The sequence below is a fragment of the Chrysoperla carnea genome, chromosome 3 (genome assembly GCF_905475395.1).
Source record: "Chrysoperla carnea chromosome 3, inChrCarn1.1, whole genome shotgun sequence".
Lineage (NCBI taxonomy): Eukaryota > Metazoa > Arthropoda > Insecta > Neuroptera > Chrysopidae > Chrysoperla > Chrysoperla carnea.
This window is the reverse complement of record NC_058339.1, coordinates 56,868,829-56,889,471: the sequence shown is the minus strand read 5'-3', so window position 1 is coordinate 56,889,471 and position 20,643 is coordinate 56,868,829. Positions and strand designations below refer to the sequence as shown.

Below are 20,643 nucleotides of genomic sequence, written 5' to 3'. Positions count from 1 at the left end.
TTTGAATGTTAATTTAAACGACGTTTATACATATCCTTGTCGTTCGAAGAAAGATGTATATATAGTTTTCTTTATTCCATGTTGTTGAGTATTAGATTGATGTCATCCTTGGTTTTGTACACACTGCTTGACTGTATACAATGTATAGCTTTTATATATGAATTTAAATAGCTGTCTCTATAATTTATATGTTAGCTATGTATACATCTTTCCTTGTCCAACTATTACTTATTTTTTTCCTTTTTATGAAAAATTTATACATATAAAAATATTGTAAGTATTTTTAATATTTCAGAAATTAAAAATGAAAATAGAAAATATTAATATTTTTCATAACATATCATTATAAGGATTTTTTTAAGAAAATTAATTTAACTTATATATATTTATCTGACATCTGTGCATCGGTAAAGTAATTATTCAACTAATGATTGGAGTCTTAGCTAAAAATGATATTTCAATGTGTTTCACTCACCACCTCTAAAAAAAAGTTCATCTTATAGCACTTCAGCACGTTTCAAGTGTGTGACATGTGTTCTAGATAATTCGTTAGTTTTTGGATCAATTAATTCTACACTAACTGGAGTTGTAAAACGGATGATTCTTTTAACATCGCTGAATCGAGGTGAAAATTTTCTGTCTTCGTCGATGTTTGATGCTGTAGGTGGTAGTCTAACCCGTACAAGTTGATTAACGTGGAATTTAACATCAGTTGGAGCTTGATGTTGTCGTGCTTTTCGCATTACAGTAGCTTTATGCAGTGCCTGCTGGACCATATCCACACTAGGAGGTTTTTCCATAGCCAAAATATCGGTGGTATTAAGTAATAAATCCAATGGTTGATTCCAAGTTCGCCCCAAAAAAACTGCTGCTGGTGAAGCTTTAATAATTGAGTGATATGTCGAATTGTAATTGAATATTATAAATGGCAATATTTTATTCCAGTCCTTATGTTTCATTTGGTATTGTTTGATTACGCAGGTTAAATTTATTTTTATATTCCTATTTATTCTTTCTGTGATATTCCCTTGAGGACGGTAAGGCGAGGTATATCCAATGCGAATTCCATTTAATAATAAAAATTGTGTATATTTATTAGACTTGAAGCTTTTAGCATTATCGCTAATTAGAACTTTTGGAAATCCAAATACCATGAATAGTTGATGTAAAATTTTAATTACCACTGCTGACGTTGCTTTCCTAGTGGGGTAGGCCCAACAAAACTTGCTATAAGCATCTGTAATAACAAAAATATATTTGAAGCCATTATCTGCAGAAGGTATTAGGGGTCCAATAAAGTCTACGTATAATTTATTGTACACATTTTTTTCACTAATTGATGCATCAGGTGCTGAGATTTTATAGTTAATAGGTTTACAGGTAGCACAAACACTACACTTTTTAACATAATCTACAGTTTTTTTATATAAGTCAGGATATGAAAAACGTTTGGCGATTTCACGATAGGTTTTCGTGACGCCTGAATGACATCCAAATACTGAGGAATGAAAGTAATCTAATACATAGTCCAATAAAGAATCTGTGAGAACAATACGTTTATTTCTATTGCGCCCAACAAAACGAACTAATAAGCCATCGCGAATTGCAAAATTTTGTACATTTGAACCTGATTTAATTAATTGGTAAATGTGTCTACAATCTGGAGAAGCTTTTTGTTCCTTTTTTATAGATAAAAAACCTTTGGGGTCAGTTAATATCTGATTAAGAAGTGTAATTGGTTCTATGTTTTTTGATTGAATATTTTCCTCAATATTTGTTTCATTTTCACAAAATAATCTACTTAAACAATCGGCTACTACATTTTCTGTGCCTCTAATATGTTCTGTTGTAAAATTAAATTTCGAGATAGTTAATAACCATCTGGAAAGTTTATTAAAACGTTGTGGTGTATTAAATAAATACACCAAAGCGTTGCAATCAGTACGTAATATAAATTTTCGATCTAAAAGGTAGTCTTTAAATGTATTTAATGCATGTAAAACAGCCAATAATTCCAGTTGGTATACTGGGTATTTTGATTCTGCTGGATTAAGTTTTCGCGAACAGTATTCAATTGGATGTAGTTTGTTTTCAAATTTTTGCATTAGACAAGCACCTACACCTATAGAACTTGCATCTGTAGTTACTATGAAAGGATGTTTGTCATCAAAAATAGGAAATCGTAAAATTGGTGCCGTCGTGAGCACTGTTTTAAGTTTATTAATAGCATCCACATGTGTTTGCGTTATAATGAATTTAGCATCTTTCTTTTTTAAGGCATTTAAAGGTGCTACTATAGTACTAAAATTCTGTATATATCTAGCGAAGAAGGCTGCCATTCCAAGAAATGATTGTAATTCCTTAAGGTTTTTAGGAATAGGCATAGTTCTAATTGCTTCTACTTTTTCAGGATTAGGTATCCTACCTTCGGAAGAAATTACGTGTCCTAAGATTTTCAAACGTTGCATAAAAAATTTTGCTTTATTAGGATTAATAGTTAGATTAAGTTTTTTAAAACGCGCTAGTACTATTTGTAAATGTTTATGATGTTCTTGAATATTCTCCGAAAAAATAATAATATCATCATAATAGATTACCATAATTTTATTTATTAAGTCCGCAAATTCTTTTAGTAAGAGCCTACAAAGGGCTTGACTTGAAATACTGAGACCATACGGAATAACATTAAAGATAAATTGACCAAATTGTGTTATGATAGCCGTATAAGGTTTGCTGCTATCATCCAATGGCACTTGGTAGAATGCATTTGACATATCAATTAAACTATACACTGTGGCGTTTCCTAAGTTTGAAAATATATGATTAATTGATACATTACTTATTGGGTCAAAAACAATCTTTTTGTTCAAGAAACGATAGTCGGATACCATTCTAAATTCATTATTAGTTTTTTTTTTTACAAAAAATACCGGACTTGCCCAAGGAGATTGCGCTGGTTTAAGAATATCTAGATTTACCAGTTCATTAATATGATTTTTAAGTAATATTTCTTTATCAGGTGGTAGATAATACGGAGTCTTATGAATTGGTTCATTGTCTTTAATAAATATAGTGTATTCAAAATTACGCGCACGTCCCGGTGTTTTTGTTAAAACTATTTTATATTTATTTAATAATGCATTTAATTTATCTTGATTTAATTTATCTAAATTTATTTGAATTTCGCATATTGTATTAAAGGTAATCTTAGGTTCAGTATCAATGAATGGAATATTAAGATAATTAAAGTGATGAAATGATAATGAATTACTATTGAAATTCAATAAAATTCCACACTTATGTAGTGTTGGTATACCCAAAAGAATATCATATGGTAATGAATCAATGATGTAAAAATCTTGTTTCCAAGTTAGATGATCAATTTTAAAAGATAAATTAATTTTATTGTGTATTTTTAAACTATTAGATCCTGGCAAAGATGCTGTTAAGGGTGAATTTATAATTTTAATTGCGAAAATTTTTTTAATTTTATTGTAGGCCTTTTTTGTAATAGCATTAATTGAACTACCTGAGTCTACTAATGCATGAAATTTAAAGTTACCGATGTTAATGTTTATAACAGGCAAATGTTTGGTGAGATTTACTAGTTTTTTGTAATGTCAGATTCGGAATTGTGAATATCAGCTTGGGTAGTGATATTATTTACAAAAGGGTTAGTATTTTCAGTTTTTACTTTTTGATTTTTTAGTAAAGAACAAAATTTAATTGTATGCCCTGATTTTTTACAGTGAGTACAGTTATACTGACTTTTATACTTTAGTTTATCACCATTATTGGTGTTTAATTTTTGTGTGTTTTGTTGATTTGAACTAGAATTATGTAAATTTGATTTTTGATTTTTATAAAACTTCGATCTAGCTGTGATTTCAGAAATTTTTCTTCCTAACTCATTCAACTTTACTATTGAATCGGGTGGATCCATTAATTTTATTAATTCAAATGTTTGGGCGTTTACATGTGCAAAGATTATATTAATTATACTAGAATCAGTAGATTCAGGTTGTAAAAGTTTTGCGTATTTTGTAATATCAGTAATAAATGATGAGAAAGTTTCATCATCTTTTTGTCGTCTGTTAACAAAACGATCTTTTGCTATTGTTAATTGAGAAGCTGATAAATAGTTTTCAATTAAATCTTTTTTTATAAAGTTCCAAGTTCTTGCTTGTTCTAAATAATTTGCCCAAAAATCTTTTGCATTTTTATGTATTTTAGTAAATAAAAATTTTAAAAGAAAATGTTCTGAAACGAGATTTAATTTTGCTAGATTGTCCGTTTCAAGAGTGAAGCTAACTATACTATCAGGGTAGAATAAGTTTAATACTGGTATGTCTTTGGTAATTATGTTTAAGTCAATTTTTTGAAATTTGTCATCTATAGAATTTTTTAAAGTAATTTTGGTACTTAGCTCCGAAATTTGATTGGTGTTATGCAGTGTTGCTTCGGAAATTTGATTTAATACCACATTGGTTTCCTGGATCAAATTTGAGGTTCCTTCCAATTGGGCTCCTAAATTTGTCCATAATTCATCCAAAGTTTCTTTGTCCATTGTGATTTTAAATAGTTGTTTGAATCTATAATGAATGTCCCTTTGTTCTTCAGGAGAAAATCCATAAAATTCCTCAACACTATTATCTGAATCTGAGTTCATAAATCTGTGAACAATAGTCTAAATACCCTGTTAAGATTTAAGAAAATTATGAAAGAAAATGTTACGAATTTCAGAGGTGTAAATCTTGTTTTGTCTGCTACCAATATTGATACAAAAAAAATGTTGATGTTACGATCTGATGCCAATATTGAAACGAAAAAGGGGTATCTAATTATTGAAACGTAGCGATTGCTGCCAAAATTGATACAATGAGAAAATTGGTTTTAAGAATTGTAACGAAATTTATAGTTAGTTGATATTGGAACGTTATATTAGGGTGAAATGAACAAGTACTAATAAGAATGGTTGTTAACCGAGATATTCTCTCGAACTAGATTATTCTAGCCACGAGTTAACCGTACTCAATCTCATATATGTAACAAGTTCAATTCATTCATAAATGTTTACGTGGAAGCGTGAAAATTAATTAATCTGAAATATAAATTTGATTAAGAGAAAATAATGAAATCAGTATTTAAATTTTTAATAAATTCGAGTTTTATTCTTCACTAATAAAAGAGATTAAATTCAATTCCGTAACCAATATTCTTTCACAATAATTCAAAAAAAAATAGTCCATACAAAAGCAAATAACAGAATTATATATACAAGTGACTTGATTCGACAAATTGCATACCGCATTCAACAAGTTCAAAAAATAATGAAGTAAAAAAAAAACAAAGAATATTACAACGAATGCATACCTCAATTTGTCAAGCCAAGCGACCGTTTTATGTTTATACAAAATGATATAGTCCCTATAAAGGAGAGTTAATCATATTTTAAAAGGATTAAAAATAATCCTAAGTTTACTTAATAAACTCTATAAAATATTAAATATTCATGACATAGTCAAAAATACAAAACGATATCGTCTCTATAAAGAGAGTTAACCATATATTAAACGGATTAGAAGAATCCAAAAGTTTATTTAATAAACTTTAAAAAAAAGAGAATAAATACATATTAATGACATCGTCAAATAATCTAAAATGATATCGTCTCTATAAAGAGAGTTAACCATATATTAAATGGATTAGAAGAATCCAAAAAGTTTATTTAATAAACTTTTAAAAAAAGAGAATAAATATATATAAATGACATAGTCTAAAAAAATGAGTTAGTCATATTTAAAAGAAACAAAATGTTTCAAAAAAAAATTAGCAAGGATGATTTATGCAACAACAAAAAAAATAATTAGTTACAAATTTCTCATTTAGAAAAAATAATATAACAACAAAAGGTTCATGTTAAACTATATTCTGGAGTGTTAAATTCATCACACACCAAGAATACATGAACTTCCCAAAAAAGTTACATAAATCATTCCAATACTATATAAAATAACATTTTTATATCCTCTATCTAAGTTGCTTGCAATTCAATAAAATAATCTTAATTGATTGTCATTTAGCACTTAGATTGATTTAAAAGAACAAATATCAAACTTATTAAAGAAGTAAGATAAAGTTCAAAATGAAATTAAAATATTTAAAGTTTTTTTTGAATATCTCACCACAACATTTTGAATTTGAATGTTAATTTAAACGACGTTTATACATATCCTTGTCGTTCGAAGAAAGATGTATATATAGTTTTCTTTATTCCATGTTGTTGAGTATTAGATTGATGTCATCCTTGGTTTTGTACACACTGCTTGACTGTATACAATGTATAGCTTTTATATATGAATTTAAATAGCTGTCTCTATAATTTATATGTTAGCTATGTATACATCTTTCCTTGTCCAACTATTACTTATTTTTTTCCTTTTTATGAAAAATTTATACATATAAAAATATTGTAAGTATTTTTAATATTTCAGAAATTAAAAATGAAAATAGAAAATATTAATATTTTTCATAACATATCATTATAAGGATTTTTTTAAGAAAATTAATTTAACTTATATATATTTATCTGACATCTGTGCATCGGTAAAGTAATTATTCAACTAATGATTGGAGTCTTAGCTAAAAATGATATTTCAATGTGTTTCAAAACTAAGAACTTATTGCTGGTAAACTAAGTTATGGACAACCTATATATTTGGTTGATATGCGTGTATAGTTTTCATAGTCACGTACATCTAATACCATCTATAACATAATAATTTTGTTTCGTTTTGGAAATAATATTTTATTATCAGTCTTATTTAGTCTTTTTTCCGTAATGTTCAACAGACGAACCAGTTAATTTAATTTCTTATATATATTTTTTTTCGTATATCATATTGTGGTTATTTCTTCATGTATTGAGCCACATTAAATGGAACAAATCGTGGTGAATAAGCTTTTTAAAGACCGGAGCAATATTTTTCTGTTGAAGTAAATAAATTATTGAATAAACAACAATAAGTAATTGATGATCTTTTTGCATCTCTTAACAAAATATGAAAATACTATAAAAGGGAGACAAAAAGTGAAATTAAAATGAAAATCGAACAAGAAATGCGAATGATATAAGAATTATAAACTACTTACTAAGCTCCGTGAAAAAAGCATTCTCAAATGTGAATTTTCATTAAATATATATGCCATTCGTTAAGCAGCCTTTTGCCCATGTTTGTTCACCTAAAAATTTTTTTTGCCAACCGGTCAAAATAAAATAACGACAAAATAAAATTTATTCTAAATTTCTCTGATTATCATCCTTTTTTAAATATTTCTATGCAATCCAATGTACATGATTTATTGGTCAATTAATAAATTCCATATTTACCTTATATATTTTAATATTTTTGTTTTTAAGGTTCCGTACTTGAAGATTACACAACCGAACTCTATCACGAAAGAAGACTGTAGCTCATAAAATCGCAATAGTAAGGCAACTGAAACTTTGACCGAGATGTATGAATTTTAAAAACTTTCTTAATGGATCTTCATATAATTAATAATTCAAAAATGTTTGCAACATAATGCTTCTTATCAGGCAAATACTAAAGTTCTAAAACTCTCTCTTGTTATTTCGCTCACTCGGTTGATAACAAGAGCAGTCTAGATAAATGAGAGACACTATTTATATTTTGAATTTTTGAAATATTTTCTTAATATTTGAGTGATGTTAGTGGCATAATTGAAATTTTAGGTATCTAGTTTCGGTTACAAAATTTTATCCATAATCTACAGGGTGATTACTGCGTTATTTTCACCGCTGGTTTCGAGATTTTTGACCAAAGCTTTAAATTATGATGGATCCTCAGTTCATACCGTGTGCCAAATATCAAATTTTTCTAAATAGCTGTTTTTTCAATAATCACAAAAATATGTTATATCATCATTTTTTTAAATATTTAAACTGTATTCAGAAATGGAGGCTTTCACTACTATAAGTATATTGCGAAATTATCAATTTTTACGTTATCTACCGTGATGATGCCGTGCTGTCATAACTTGAATCACCCTGTTTTTATTCAATTTGGAGATGTAGGTAATTTAATGAAATTATAATCTTGTATAAACCTTTTACTTAAAAAAATTCCCCAAAGTATATATTTCCTGCGAGATGAATTTTTTCTATTGCCGTAGGTTGTATGTAGGTATATGAATACGTATTATTTTTAGAAAGATGAAAAGGTTCATCAGTCAAAACGTTTTCCATAATATTTATGAATTTTTGTTATGTACTTTCAAAAGAACAATTTTTTAATTCAAATACCTACCTGAACCCAAAATGACTTTTTTTTTATGAAATGCATTAATGAAATTTCCTTTGAAGAATATAATAATTTTTTTTCTTTAAATGATATATTACTATACGTACTTTTCCAATCTTACCTTTTTAATTTTTAAATTAAAGCAAATACTAAAGTAGTCAATGGTTTTCGTATTATTAGATCGGAAGTATATAATGCAGTTAAATTTCTATGACTCTTTATGTTTGCTTTTCGAGAATTGATAAAGATAAGTTTGGAAATAAATAACATTTTGGTTAGGCCGCGGCTTAGTGAAGAATTTATGATAATTAGGATTTTCAACGGTTTTTTTTTTCTAATACCTTTGTTAAAACATTTATTGAACTCACGATGCAATCAACACAAAATGGCAATCAGTCTGCAATTGACGAAAGAAGTGCAATTGTAAAAAGTAATTTGTAATAGAGAAGTTGTATGTTGTTTTATTTTTTATTTTTTCCAAAGAATACTAAAAATTACTGAGAAAATTGATTTTTCATGTAATTTTACAATTGAAATTGGTTTTATAAACTATAAATTCAAACGGCAGTGATATCAACACCATCACACCATCACCACACTTACATAACGCCATCGCGCGGAAAAATGATAAAATAACATGAATAATGATAAGTGGTTTGTCTCTCAGCGGGCTTTCGCTATATTACAACGCAAATTTCCATGGAAACCAATTGGCTCACAGCTTCAATGGAGGTTAATATGTTACTATCGTTTTATTTATTCAAAAATATTTTAGAAACTATTTATTAGTAATTAATAAAAAAATGGAATTATTAATTTAAAAAAAATTACTTAAATATTCTTCAGATTAATTATTCATTAATTTATATATGAATTTGTGGACAAAAAAAATTAATGCAACTTTTCTATTGTAACAAAATCGTTCATCAATGTTTACGTGTTATCTATCAGCAAACTATCTTTTAATATATACGCAGGTAAAAAAATCAAGACAAATCCAAGATGATAGAAAATACTTCAATTTTCTGATGAATGAAAATTACCTTTATCAATACTCAAAAAGATAAGCCTATATATAAATAATAAAATCAATAATCACAAAATATAATTTGATAATGATTGAGGACATTTAAATTTTGTATGTCTGTTTTCTATAGCCTTCTTTTTTATATATAATGTTTCTTAAGTACCACTAAAGGTAATAAATACATCAATATTTTGGTTTTCACATAAACTTTCATAGAATGTTGTTTATGCGATTGTTTACCAATGTTTAAATCAAATTTCTATTTATTCATACAAGTATTCATGTACGGTACCGATTGATTGGATAAGGATAATTCAGGATGGATGCAGATTGAGTATCAAAGTAGCGAAGTGAGGATATTGTCGTAGGGATTCAAAGAAAATTTATACTGAAAAGTTATAGTGAGGTCAGGCTAATTATAATCTGAAAATGATGTATAGCAGATTGTAGTGATATGATTGTATTTTAACCAATTTTTTTTTTAAAGTTGAGGATATCGCTATGAAAAACATATATTTATAACACCAAAACTCAAGCGTTGTATATTATATCGCATACAAGGTTATGTGTTTTATATTAAATATCCTGACATTGCATTAGAACAAAATTCTGAAAATATGCTTTTTATTTCTTTATTACATTTTTTTTTTGGTACTTGTTTTATATATTCAAAGATTAACCTTTTCCAAGTCAATAATTTTGAATCCCTCGCCCTAGTCCTAGAGAAGGCTACGATTCCGGTTCCTTTATTCTAGAAATCGATTATGGTAGACACTGCAAATTAATTTCTAGGAGCACATAAATCATCCTGTATATTAAAAAACAAAATTCTCAGAAAATGTAGGAAACAAATTACATGTTGTTAACGATAATAGCCTCAAATAGTTGTAATATATTATATATTAGTGAAAAAATTTGTCAATATCAAAAATATGATAAGAAATAGCTGATGATTCCGAAAAAAGTGAACAAAATACTATGCTATTAACAAAAATTTTGCTGATATCTAAAAATTATTATTTTCAATGTTTATCTATGTCGCCTATTGTTCGAAATTGTTAGTTTATTTTATTGATAAAAAAAAAATTATATATCAAATTTTTCTGAAAATTTCGGAAATTATTTGAAAATAAATAACACACTTATCGGAATTTTTTTGTATAATTCGATTCGACACATTTGGATTTAATTTTTTCGTCCGAAATTTTTTACTTTGTTCATTTTTTTCTGTAACAAAGTCGTTCGAAAATAAACCTTATCTACTCGTGAATAAAGTTAATTTTAAGAAAGGACTTCCCAATCCAAATGTGATAATGTAGTCCAGAAGCTGGATTAGGGTCGACCTTCAACCAACTGTTTACCAAACGAAAAACGAAATTAATTTTTTATGAAATGTAGAATGTTAACAAATATCCCTTCAAGCGGTTGTCTGAATATATGGCCAACTCAATTAACTATGGAACTATGGTCAATAATCTTAATAAAAGTATCAAAACTTCGAAAAACTGCAAATATTATTTTTGGTCAATTTCGCGGTCAATCATCGTATTTACAATAAAATTGTCTTTATTTTGATGTACGATTCAAATAATTTACAGAGAAGCAAATTTTATATATATTTGAGATGAGACAGGGAATGAAAAGAGGTAGACAACTCAGCTGCTGCATATTCTATATGCCTTTTACTTTTGAATAGACCAAAAGTCGTTAGACAAATAGGTCAAAGAAAAGTTCCAAAAAATTTTAACCCACATATGCAGGGATGAGAAAAGATGAAAAAAATTGGATCTTAATTCGGCTCTTAGACCAATAGATAGAGCTTTTCTGCTCACGAGTTTTTATTATAATTTTTTTACATAAATTGATGAATCAGAATGTTAATTCACAAATTTTTTACACATTTATTTTAATTTTTTTAAATTAAGTGATAACAAGTTTCGGTAATCAAATAAATATATTTTTATCATCTGGTCGTACTCAAACATTGACTGTCTATTAATATCCATACAAGATTGTATATATAAACTATACCGATTTGATTTTATTTAAAAATAGTTTTTAGCTATAATTATATTGGCATACAATGTTTATTTTTATATTAAACTAAAATCGAAGACAGACCGTTTTAATTAATATCTACCTTGATTGTTCGAATTCAATCAGAAATAATTTATAAAATGATTCTGATTGAGATTTTCTAATTTAATAGGATTTAAAAAATATAAAGTGTAATAAAACATTTAAAATTATTATAACACAAGTGAAAACAAACAATTGAATGAGTTAATTGTTGAAATACTATGTATAGACAGTGTTGAATACTCTGTCAATTAAGTATACCTTGGTATATTTCATATACATGATACAAAAACAGAGCATTCATTGAGTATTGCTAAATATTTGACGTGAAATTCATGAAAAAAATTCTTGAGTGACTCATTTTTTTCAATCTTGTTTCTTTCGTTGTTTGTTACTTTTTTTTTAGAAACTGAATTTATCCTTTATGTTTAACTTTGGAACTACACATACACTTTTACAACGTATTCATTTTGATATCTGTTTAGATTATTTTTTTCCTTTGGGATTCCGTGAATAAAGTTTCCCCACGGAGGCTTTTAAACTCGACTTGTTAAATTAATAATTTAAATTATTTTATTAGTCATATCTCTACAGAATTAAAAGGTAATAATTATTCCTACTCTATTTACAAAACTTCTGTATGCGTAAATAAAGCTGCTTCTTTTTCTATTGTGACCTTTTGAATTTGTTTATAAACAATGTTTCACATAACAATTTTCATTGAATTATGGCGTGTTCTGAAATTTGATAACCATCACAAGCTGATCAATTAAGATGTTAAACAAACAAAACGTTATTAAATAAAGTATATATTTCAATCCCACCAAAAACATAAATGTGTAAAAAGGCGTAGATGTCACAGAATCCCAATAAACTCAATTACGTCAGCCCAAAAAAGTTTTGAAATCCCGTAGAGAAAAATTCTTCGAAAAAAATTTATAAAAATGACATAAAATTGAGTAACTTTTCCGTAAAGAAGCATTAAAGTATTACATTAGCAACTTTTCGGTGACTTCATACCTACACGCACCTGTATAGGAGTACAAAAGATAATCGTTAACCCCCTACTACCTCTCTCCTCCCCTCTAATGTTATGACGTTATAATTTTTTCACAATTTGTATTCAACATCAAAATTTAAATTTAAACAATCCAAGTATTCTTCAGATTAAAGTTAAGCACCTACTTAACAAAGGCCTAATTTTTTTTTACTAAAGCACGAGAATTATTGGTTTAAATTTCTTGTGTGAGTTTCTCCTTAGTACGTATTTATTTAATATTTTACTTGGCAAGTTTTTTATTTTTAGATTCGTTTTTATATTCCGAAAACTTGTGAAGAAAATATTAAATAAATACGTACTAAGGACATGTATGAGTCAGCGTGGCATTTTTTTTTACGCGTTATTGCTCGGAAACGACGTGAACCTTAAATTTGATAAACGGCGTCCCAGAGTACATATCTACTTAAATTGAAAAGCGCAACATTATAGCTCAAGTAGTTTCTGAGATATAAGGGTGTGAAAAAGGGCTATTTTACGTCCTGTATATATAGTCACAGCAAAAGATACACATTTCACATACATCATCATACATCATCATACATTACCCTTTCCATTTACATTTTACTAATCTACGCTTACGCACTGCTGTGCTCTATGAAATGTGTTTAACCTTTGAACCTGATGACTCTTTTTTTGTTCCGTCGAGAAGAGCGGAGGGGTTTCGCTTTGTGCAAGGTTGTCCGCAATGTCGACTAAACTTTATGGAGTGCCCAAAAGTGGATACGTTTTATAATTTTGAATTGAAGCGTTTTATAAAAAGTATATAATAAAAGAACTAATGTTAATTACGTCTTTATTAATTTAGTTTTATGAGAGAACCAAATTTCGTTTTATGAGAAAGTCTCCTGCTGGGTTAAAGCACATTTTTTCGTCTGCTATTTATTATTAAAGGTATATTGGTGTATCAAAATCTAATGAAAATATATATTTACTGTTAAGTTTAATGCTTCTTTATCTAGACTACACATTAATGTTTTACTGTGCAGTTTTTTTACTAGGTATTATTTTTAATAAAACCAAATTTTCAAACCATTTTCTTTTCTTCTATAAAATGAGACCTCTCAATCACAAGTTACAACATTAGAATGAAAATTATTTAATAAATTCCTACTTTTGGCCATAATTTATTAGGTGTCCTTATTGTTAGTACAGTTCATAGGTACCTAAAGCACAGTTGTTGATATGATGATCAAATAAGATATGACCGTATAACTCTGCGAAGATTTTTGGAGGAAATTTAACTTTTATTTTTATAAATGCTCATTTTCTAAGAAAAATTGCTGAGTTTCACTGCATGAAATACAACAAAAATCTGTATGATTCATTGGCGTACTAAGGTACCACACGACTAGTACCTAAGCTAACATATCCGAAATTTATTTGTCTTATACTAAAATACGAACCACATATATTAAATTTGAAATATCCAATAAATTCTATCATTAAAGGGTCACACTATCTATGTTAAGTTTGAATAAAACCATAAAAAAAATATTAAAATCAAATTATTCATTTATTTATAACGTATAAAAAACTAATGTTTAATTATTAGTGTCAACTTACATAAATAAATATTAATCTAATCTATATCGTGTGAAATTCGTGATCATTTCAAATGCACGTTTTGGTTGATCGGTGGGTACCATATGACCACTTCCCACAACCATCACTTCAGTTAAACTACCAGCCTTCTTTATATATCCAGCGACTTGATCATCAAGTAACCAAATTTTACGTGATGCCTTTTTATAATCTTTGCTATGCGTAAAATTTAACTTTTTAATATAGTTGACGGTCGTAATGTATGGTACTTGAACATCTAACTGTCCATTATAAATTAAAACTTGGTAATTATTATTTAACATCTCTTCAATATGTGGTTTCTCTGACTGGATCATGGAAATGCCTAAATGTTTTTGAACATTTGCCTGATCTGCCCACCGTGTTAAGTTCCCAACATGAAGAGCTCGCCGAGTTTCTGGTAGCTGTAAATATGTTTCTCGATTAGCATTACTCTCAAGTGGCCTGGATATCAAAAGATTATAATTGTGAGTATAACCGGTTGTGTTAGCGAATACGGTTTTGTTATTATATGGATCAATTATTTGGCGGCATACTAGGAGTTCGGATTCATTTTTTGCACCATGAGGAACATTTTGTAAAGCATTTTCGCATTCCTTTTCTTTTTCATGAAACAGGACTAATTGTTCATCGTCAATAAATCCTTGTTGATACAAATAATCCCCAATTCCAAAACCTTGGATAGAATCAGTTATTCCATTTCCTATTGCAACTCCTTTAAAATTCTTTATTTGTTTTTTTGATAATATTTGATGTCCCAATGATGGTATCCATTTACCAGCAAACGATTCACCGGTAATAAAAAAGTCATGTGTCTTTAAATTTGGGAACATTTCAAAGAACTGTAATAATGCTTTATGTAAATTTTCAGAGACTTCTTCCAAACTTTTTGCCATTCCATCTTCAGTTGCTGTTGTACTGTATCCAGTATGTACTGGACTCTCAATATATACCACATGATGATTTTTTGTCCAGTAAAACTCTCGAAATTTTATATTCAAATCACTAGTCACTTCAAATGGTCCATTTTCTTGAAGGCATCCAAGTAATGAAGATGCTCCAGGGCCTCCATTCAACCATAAAAGTACTGGGGCGTTTTCAGGATCATTTTCAGATACAAAATACCAATGAAATAAGACGGAATCATATGTTTTGTTCACTGTAAACAATCCTGCATAGCTGGTAATGTTTTCGGCATCTTTTAAATTTACCAAAGCTAGTTTCTTTGCTGTTTCAATATCACCATTTTCAATGTATGGTGTTAAATACAAAGGCTCACCCACGGTAATTATTTTTTCACAGTGTGATAAAGTCACAACAATCGAAATGGTTAAAATGAAATGGATTCTCATTTTTCGATGTTTTTAATACTCTGTTTAATAAAAACGTGATTACTAATAAATTTTAATGCAAACGAATTATTTTTTAAATAGTTTTCCCATTGTTTATTTTCTCAAGATAAATAATTATCGCTAGATGCCTTATAGTATTTTCCAAATAAAATTATAAATTATGGATATATTTTGTAACTGTTTGCATTATACACTCAATTCGTACTCAATTCATCGTTTCTCGGTTTCTATATGCCAGTTAAAAATCGTGAGTGTGTTCTGATTGAAAGTTTGTGTTAAAGGGGCTGTTTCTATCTTAAAAATTTCTCAAAATCTATCTATGGTAATTCATTTAAATTTTTTTGGTTGAACGATAAAAACCTTTTTTATCACATAAAATGCCTACTAATAATTGGCGTTAATTATTTTTTCTAAATAATTTATCTATAATTGGAACGCTCACCGATTCTCATCTCTCCGCTTATACCTACGGGTTGTAGAACGATTTCTTCAATAACTTCATATCCATTGAATTTGTATACAACCCAACGGCGTCATAAAAAGGGGGTGGACCAACAAAATTTATAGTTAAAATAATTTTAAAAATTCTGTATCAGTTTAAAAATTTTATCTTTACTATTATTAGTGAACAAAAAAAAAAGCTCTTTTTTTTACTAATTTGGGTAAGAATTTTAAGTAAATGTATTTTTTTAAAATGTATTTGGGAAAGAGTAGCAATAGTATCTAAATTAATCAAACGATTTGGAAAAATACAAAAAATCTTTGTTAAAATCTATTTCCCAAAACTATTGAATGCCTAGGTATTATTAATTTTTATAAATTAATATTCTTAAATCCTTCAAAACAATAATGAATCTAGTATTCATTTCATAAACACTTGTAAACAGATTATAAATCCATTGTGTAGTATTTATTCGAAATATTTTCAACTTAATTGATAACAATACATACCTTCTGATATATATTTATCGATTTCATCCCAAAAATTAAAATCTAAACGTTCAAATCACACGCGTAAAAATTATGCAATCAGTTTTTCATTTGAAGTTTGTTGGTAAACAGGAGTCTAAAAAAAAAATTCAATTTCTCTCCTAGAGAGGGGAGGGTTGATGAAAGTTTCAACTGAAAATATTTAACAAGAACAAAGCTTTAGAAAAAAAAAATATTGTAAATTATTTTGGAAAATATATAAAAATTTACAAAATTAAGAAAAAATAAAAAAGCGGTCTAGGTGCGACCCGAAAGGTCCACACGACTAACTTCCCAGTGAAAAGGATAAAAAAATATCAAATGTTTTAATATTTAAAATTTTTTTGTAATTTTTTTTTTCATTTTTCCGTGGACCCCTCGGCGGGGGCTTCCTTCCTCCATCCCCCAGGGGCTTCACCCCTTACTACCCCAGCGGGGTCTTCGCCCCCTGTACCCCCATGATGTTAAAACTATATAAATGATAAGAGATAATATTGACAATTATACAATTTTTCATTCGGTACAAAAAACGGCTTGACCGATTTTGCTCAAAGCCTAATCAGGTCTAAGTTACATAAATATGCGTTAAATGAAACTATGTCAAAATTTGCAATTGGCAAAATCGGACCCATTACAATAACTATTCCAGGGGAAGTTAATAAATCCTTTCATCAGAGATCAATAAATTTATAAATCATAAAACTGTTGGTCTGAATCTCAATTTGTCCATATCCCCATGTCTTAGTGAAATGATGATCAATAAATGAAAAATATTTGTGCTTTTCAAGGAGTTTGAAACTAATATTTACTGAATGCAAGTTACGTATGCCAAATATCTACTTGTTATTTGAGTACTGATGGAGATATAATACTGCGTCTTAACGACGAAATTTCTTCATATAGGTATTAATAATGAAAACTTTATTTAGTAAAATATGTTCATATTAAAACAAACTTTCTAAAGTACTATCAAAATTCGAAAATATTTCATAAAATCGTTTTGTAAGCATGGATTCGTTAATTATTAGAAATAAAACATCTTATATACGAAAAAATATATGGTTTGGTATCGTAAATTCATTTACATCTAGAAAATAACTTACTTTGTACTCAAAAAACTTCACACGTGAGTCCGAAATTAGTTGCGTTAGCGCTTGCCCTGCCTGGGTCATGTTATATAAATTTTTTAACTAGCAATATTACGTAGCAGCATTTTTCAAACAATACCTCGTTATAACTTTCACTTTCCTTGCCCTTACTTATCACCCCTTTTGTTCACAATTTTCTAAGTTTTTTTTAACGATACAAAATTTCTAATTAATCGGATGTATAGTTTTAGAGATATTGTGATGAGTCAGTTAGTGACTGGTATTTCGATCATATATATTTAGATGTAATACTAATGCTGTAAGTTTATATTTGCTTCTTCATTGAATACCCTGTTATTTAATACTCTCAATCACAAATCAACATTAAAATCAAAATGATTTAAAAACTTCGTACATTCAGTGTCCTAAAAAATACTAGAATAAAACTTAATACTAAAATAATGCTCTGAATTTTGATTTTTGTACATTTTGATCATGGGTCAAACCAAAGTCATTGATAGGTATAACATCCATTCAAACCTTCCTCAAATTTAGCATTTATTGCTAAATTTTCTGAAAAATAACCTTTTGAATATAGAATCCACCGTAGTTTCTGCCGCTAAACTGTCTATTCAGTAGCTACTACTATAAAAGCTAAATATACAACTCCGAAAATTTATTTGTCTAATACTAAAATGCGAATAACACATATTATTTAATTAATAGTTGAACTGTCTATGTATAGTTTGATTAAACCCATTAAAAAATTATAATAATAATTATTATTCATTTATGTACAACGGTTTAATTATAAGTATCAACTCAACTTACATATATAAATATTAATCTAATAAATATCTAGTGAAATTCGTAATCAATTCGAAGGCACGTTTTGGTTGATCTGTGGGTACCATATGACCACTTCCCACAACCATAACTTCAGTTAAACTACCAGCCTTCTTAATATATCCAGCGACTTGATCATCAAGTAACCAAATTTTACGTGATGCCTTTTTATAATCTTTGCTATGCGTAAAATTTAACTTTTTAATATAGTTGACGGTCGTAATGTATGGTACTTGAACATCTAACTGTCCATTATAAATTAAAACTTGATAATTATTATTTAACATCTCTTCAACATGTGGTTTCTCTGATTGGACCATGGAAACTCCTAAATGTTCTTGAATACTTGCGTGATCTGAAAAGTTTCCCCATCGTGTTAAGTTTCCAACATGAAGAGCTTCCCGAATTTCTGGTAGCTGTAAATATACTTCTCGATTAGCATTACTCACAATTTGTCTGGATATCAATAAATTATAATTATGAGTGTAACCGGTTGTGTTAGCGAATACGGTTTTGTTATCAAAAGGATCGATTATTTGCCGGCATACAAGAAGTTCGGATTCATTTTTTGCACCATGAGGAACATTTTGTAAAGCACTTTCGCATTCTTTTTCTTTTTCATGAAACAGTTCTAATTGTTCATCGTCAATAAATCCTTGTTGATACAAATAATCTCCAATTCCAAAACCTTGGATAGAATCAGTTATTCCATTTCCTATTGCAACTCCTTTAAAATTCTTTATTTGTTTTTTTGATAATATTTGATGTCCCAATGATGGTATCCATTTACCAGCAAACGATTCACCGGTAATAAAAAAATCATTGGTCTTTAAATTTGGAAACATTTCAAAGAACTGTAATAATGCTTTATGTAAATTTTCAGAAACATCTTCCAAACTTTTTGCCATTCCGTCCTCAGTTGCTGTTGTACTATATCCAGTACGTACCGGACTCTCAATATATATAACATGATGATTTTTTGTCCAGTAAAACTCTCGGAATTTTATATTCAAATCGCCAGTCACTTCAAAAGGTCCATTTTCTTGAAGGCATCCAAGTAATGAAGATGTTCCTGGACCACCATTCAACCAAAATAGTACTGGTGCGTTTTCGGGATCATTTTCAGATACAAAATACCAATGAAATAAGACGGAATCATATGTTTTATTTACTGTAAACAATCCTGCATAGCTGGTAATGTTTTCGGCATCTTTTAAATTAACCAAAGCTAATTTCTTTGCTGTTTCAATATCACCATTTTCAATGTATGGTGTTAAATACAAAGGCTCTCCCACGTTAATTATTTTTTCACAGTGTGCTAAAGTCACAATAATCGAAATAGTTAAGATGAAATGGATTCTCATTTTTGGATATTTTTAATACTCTGTTTCATATGAACTAATTTCATTTAAATAGTTTTCCATTTATTATGTATTTTCTCAAGATAGATTATTATCGATAGATGGGGTATAGTATTTTCACAACAAAATTTTTAATTAGACAAATATTTTATTCCTGTTATTAGACACTGCGTCTATCGTGAGTATGTACTGATTGAAAACTCGTGTTAAATTTGTATGGATTGCTTTATCGATCCTACACATTTCTCAAAACCTAATTTTAGTAATAGGGTATTATCGTTAGTCAAAAATAAATCATGAAATTTGAAAAAAGTTAAAATTTATGTAAAAATATACTTAAATAATCTGATTTCGAGTCATAAAAGGACTTTTTTCTTTTAAAATATTAAAATTTAAAATCGTTATTCTTAAACTATATATCACGTGACCTAAAACGCGGGTAAGCCCTGCTGTGATGTCATAGCGGTATGAGTCATAGACCATCAGTTATTTCAGTGTAGACAGTTGGGTATTATATATACATAGATAAGTATTTATATTTTTATTATAATCAGATGTCTATGAATATATCTGTCAAACTTATTTCAAAAAGCGTGTGTATTTTTCCGAAATAAATTTTTGGTGGCTTTTTCTATTAGCAAAATCAACATTTTGAAGTACTTTTTCAAAAATAGTGGAATACATTATTGTTTTAAATTTTTTGCTTAATGATAATAACCTTTTTCATCTTAAAATACAAAAATTAAATATATATTTTTTAAATCTGTACAAATAATTCTTAAATACATACATTTTTGAGAAATATTTAGGATGTTTCTTATTTACCTATGCCAAATGTATACCCCAGAATTATATACTTGTATTCCCGGTTTTAGATTCAAAGTCAAATTTTATTACGGAATTAGAGACACACTCAAAGAACAGAAAATAAACGTCTAAAAGTATAAATTAAAGAC

At 28.2% G+C, this 20,643-nt stretch overlaps 3 protein-coding genes across 3 annotated transcripts; all 3 read right to left on the bottom strand.

Annotated features, from left to right (window-relative positions):
* Positions 1-497: 497 nt before the first annotated feature.
* On the bottom strand, positions 498-4,567 carry LOC123296136. Its single transcript, XM_044877598.1, has 5 exons — positions 4,423-4,567; positions 4,003-4,131; positions 2,931-3,115; positions 1,802-2,561; positions 498-1,627 (listed from the first exon to the last, which is right to left on the bottom strand). The coding sequence occupies exons 1-5, from the start codon at positions 4,565-4,567 to the stop codon at positions 498-500; spliced, it is 2,349 nt and encodes a 782-aa protein (XP_044733533.1).
* A 9,497-nt stretch (positions 4,568-14,064) lies between these two features.
* On the bottom strand, positions 14,065-15,423 carry LOC123296135 (venom serine carboxypeptidase-like). The gene has a single exon (XM_044877597.1). It carries the CDS (start codon positions 15,421-15,423, stop codon positions 14,065-14,067), a length of 1,359 nt encoding a protein of 452 aa, XP_044733532.1.
* Positions 15,424-18,308: 2,885 nt separating this feature from the next.
* LOC123296134 (venom serine carboxypeptidase-like) lies at positions 18,309-19,690 on the bottom strand. The gene has a single exon (XM_044877596.1). It carries the CDS (start codon positions 19,688-19,690, stop codon positions 18,323-18,325), a length of 1,368 nt encoding a protein of 455 aa, XP_044733531.1. The 3' UTR covers positions 18,309-18,322.
* Positions 19,691-20,643: the final 953 nt, after the last annotated feature.

Coding starts and splice junctions, on each gene's coding strand:
- LOC123296136 (XM_044877598.1), bottom strand. CDS start 4,567: ATGGACAAAGAAACTTTGGATGAATTATGGACAAATTTAGGAGCCCAA. Junction 3,116..4,002: donor ACCTGAATCTACTGATTCTA/GTATAATTAATA, acceptor AATATAAAATAG/TTTTAACAAAAACACCGGGA. Junction 1,628..1,801: donor TGTAGTAGCCGATTGTTTAA/GTAGATTATTTT, acceptor TAATTAAATCAG/GTTCAAATGTACAAAATTTT.
- LOC123296135 (XM_044877597.1), bottom strand. CDS start 15,423: ATGAGAATCCATTTCATTTTAACCATTTCGATTGTTGTGACTTTATCA.
- LOC123296134 (XM_044877596.1), bottom strand. CDS start 19,690: ATGAGAATCCATTTCATCTTAACTATTTCGATTATTGTGACTTTAGCA.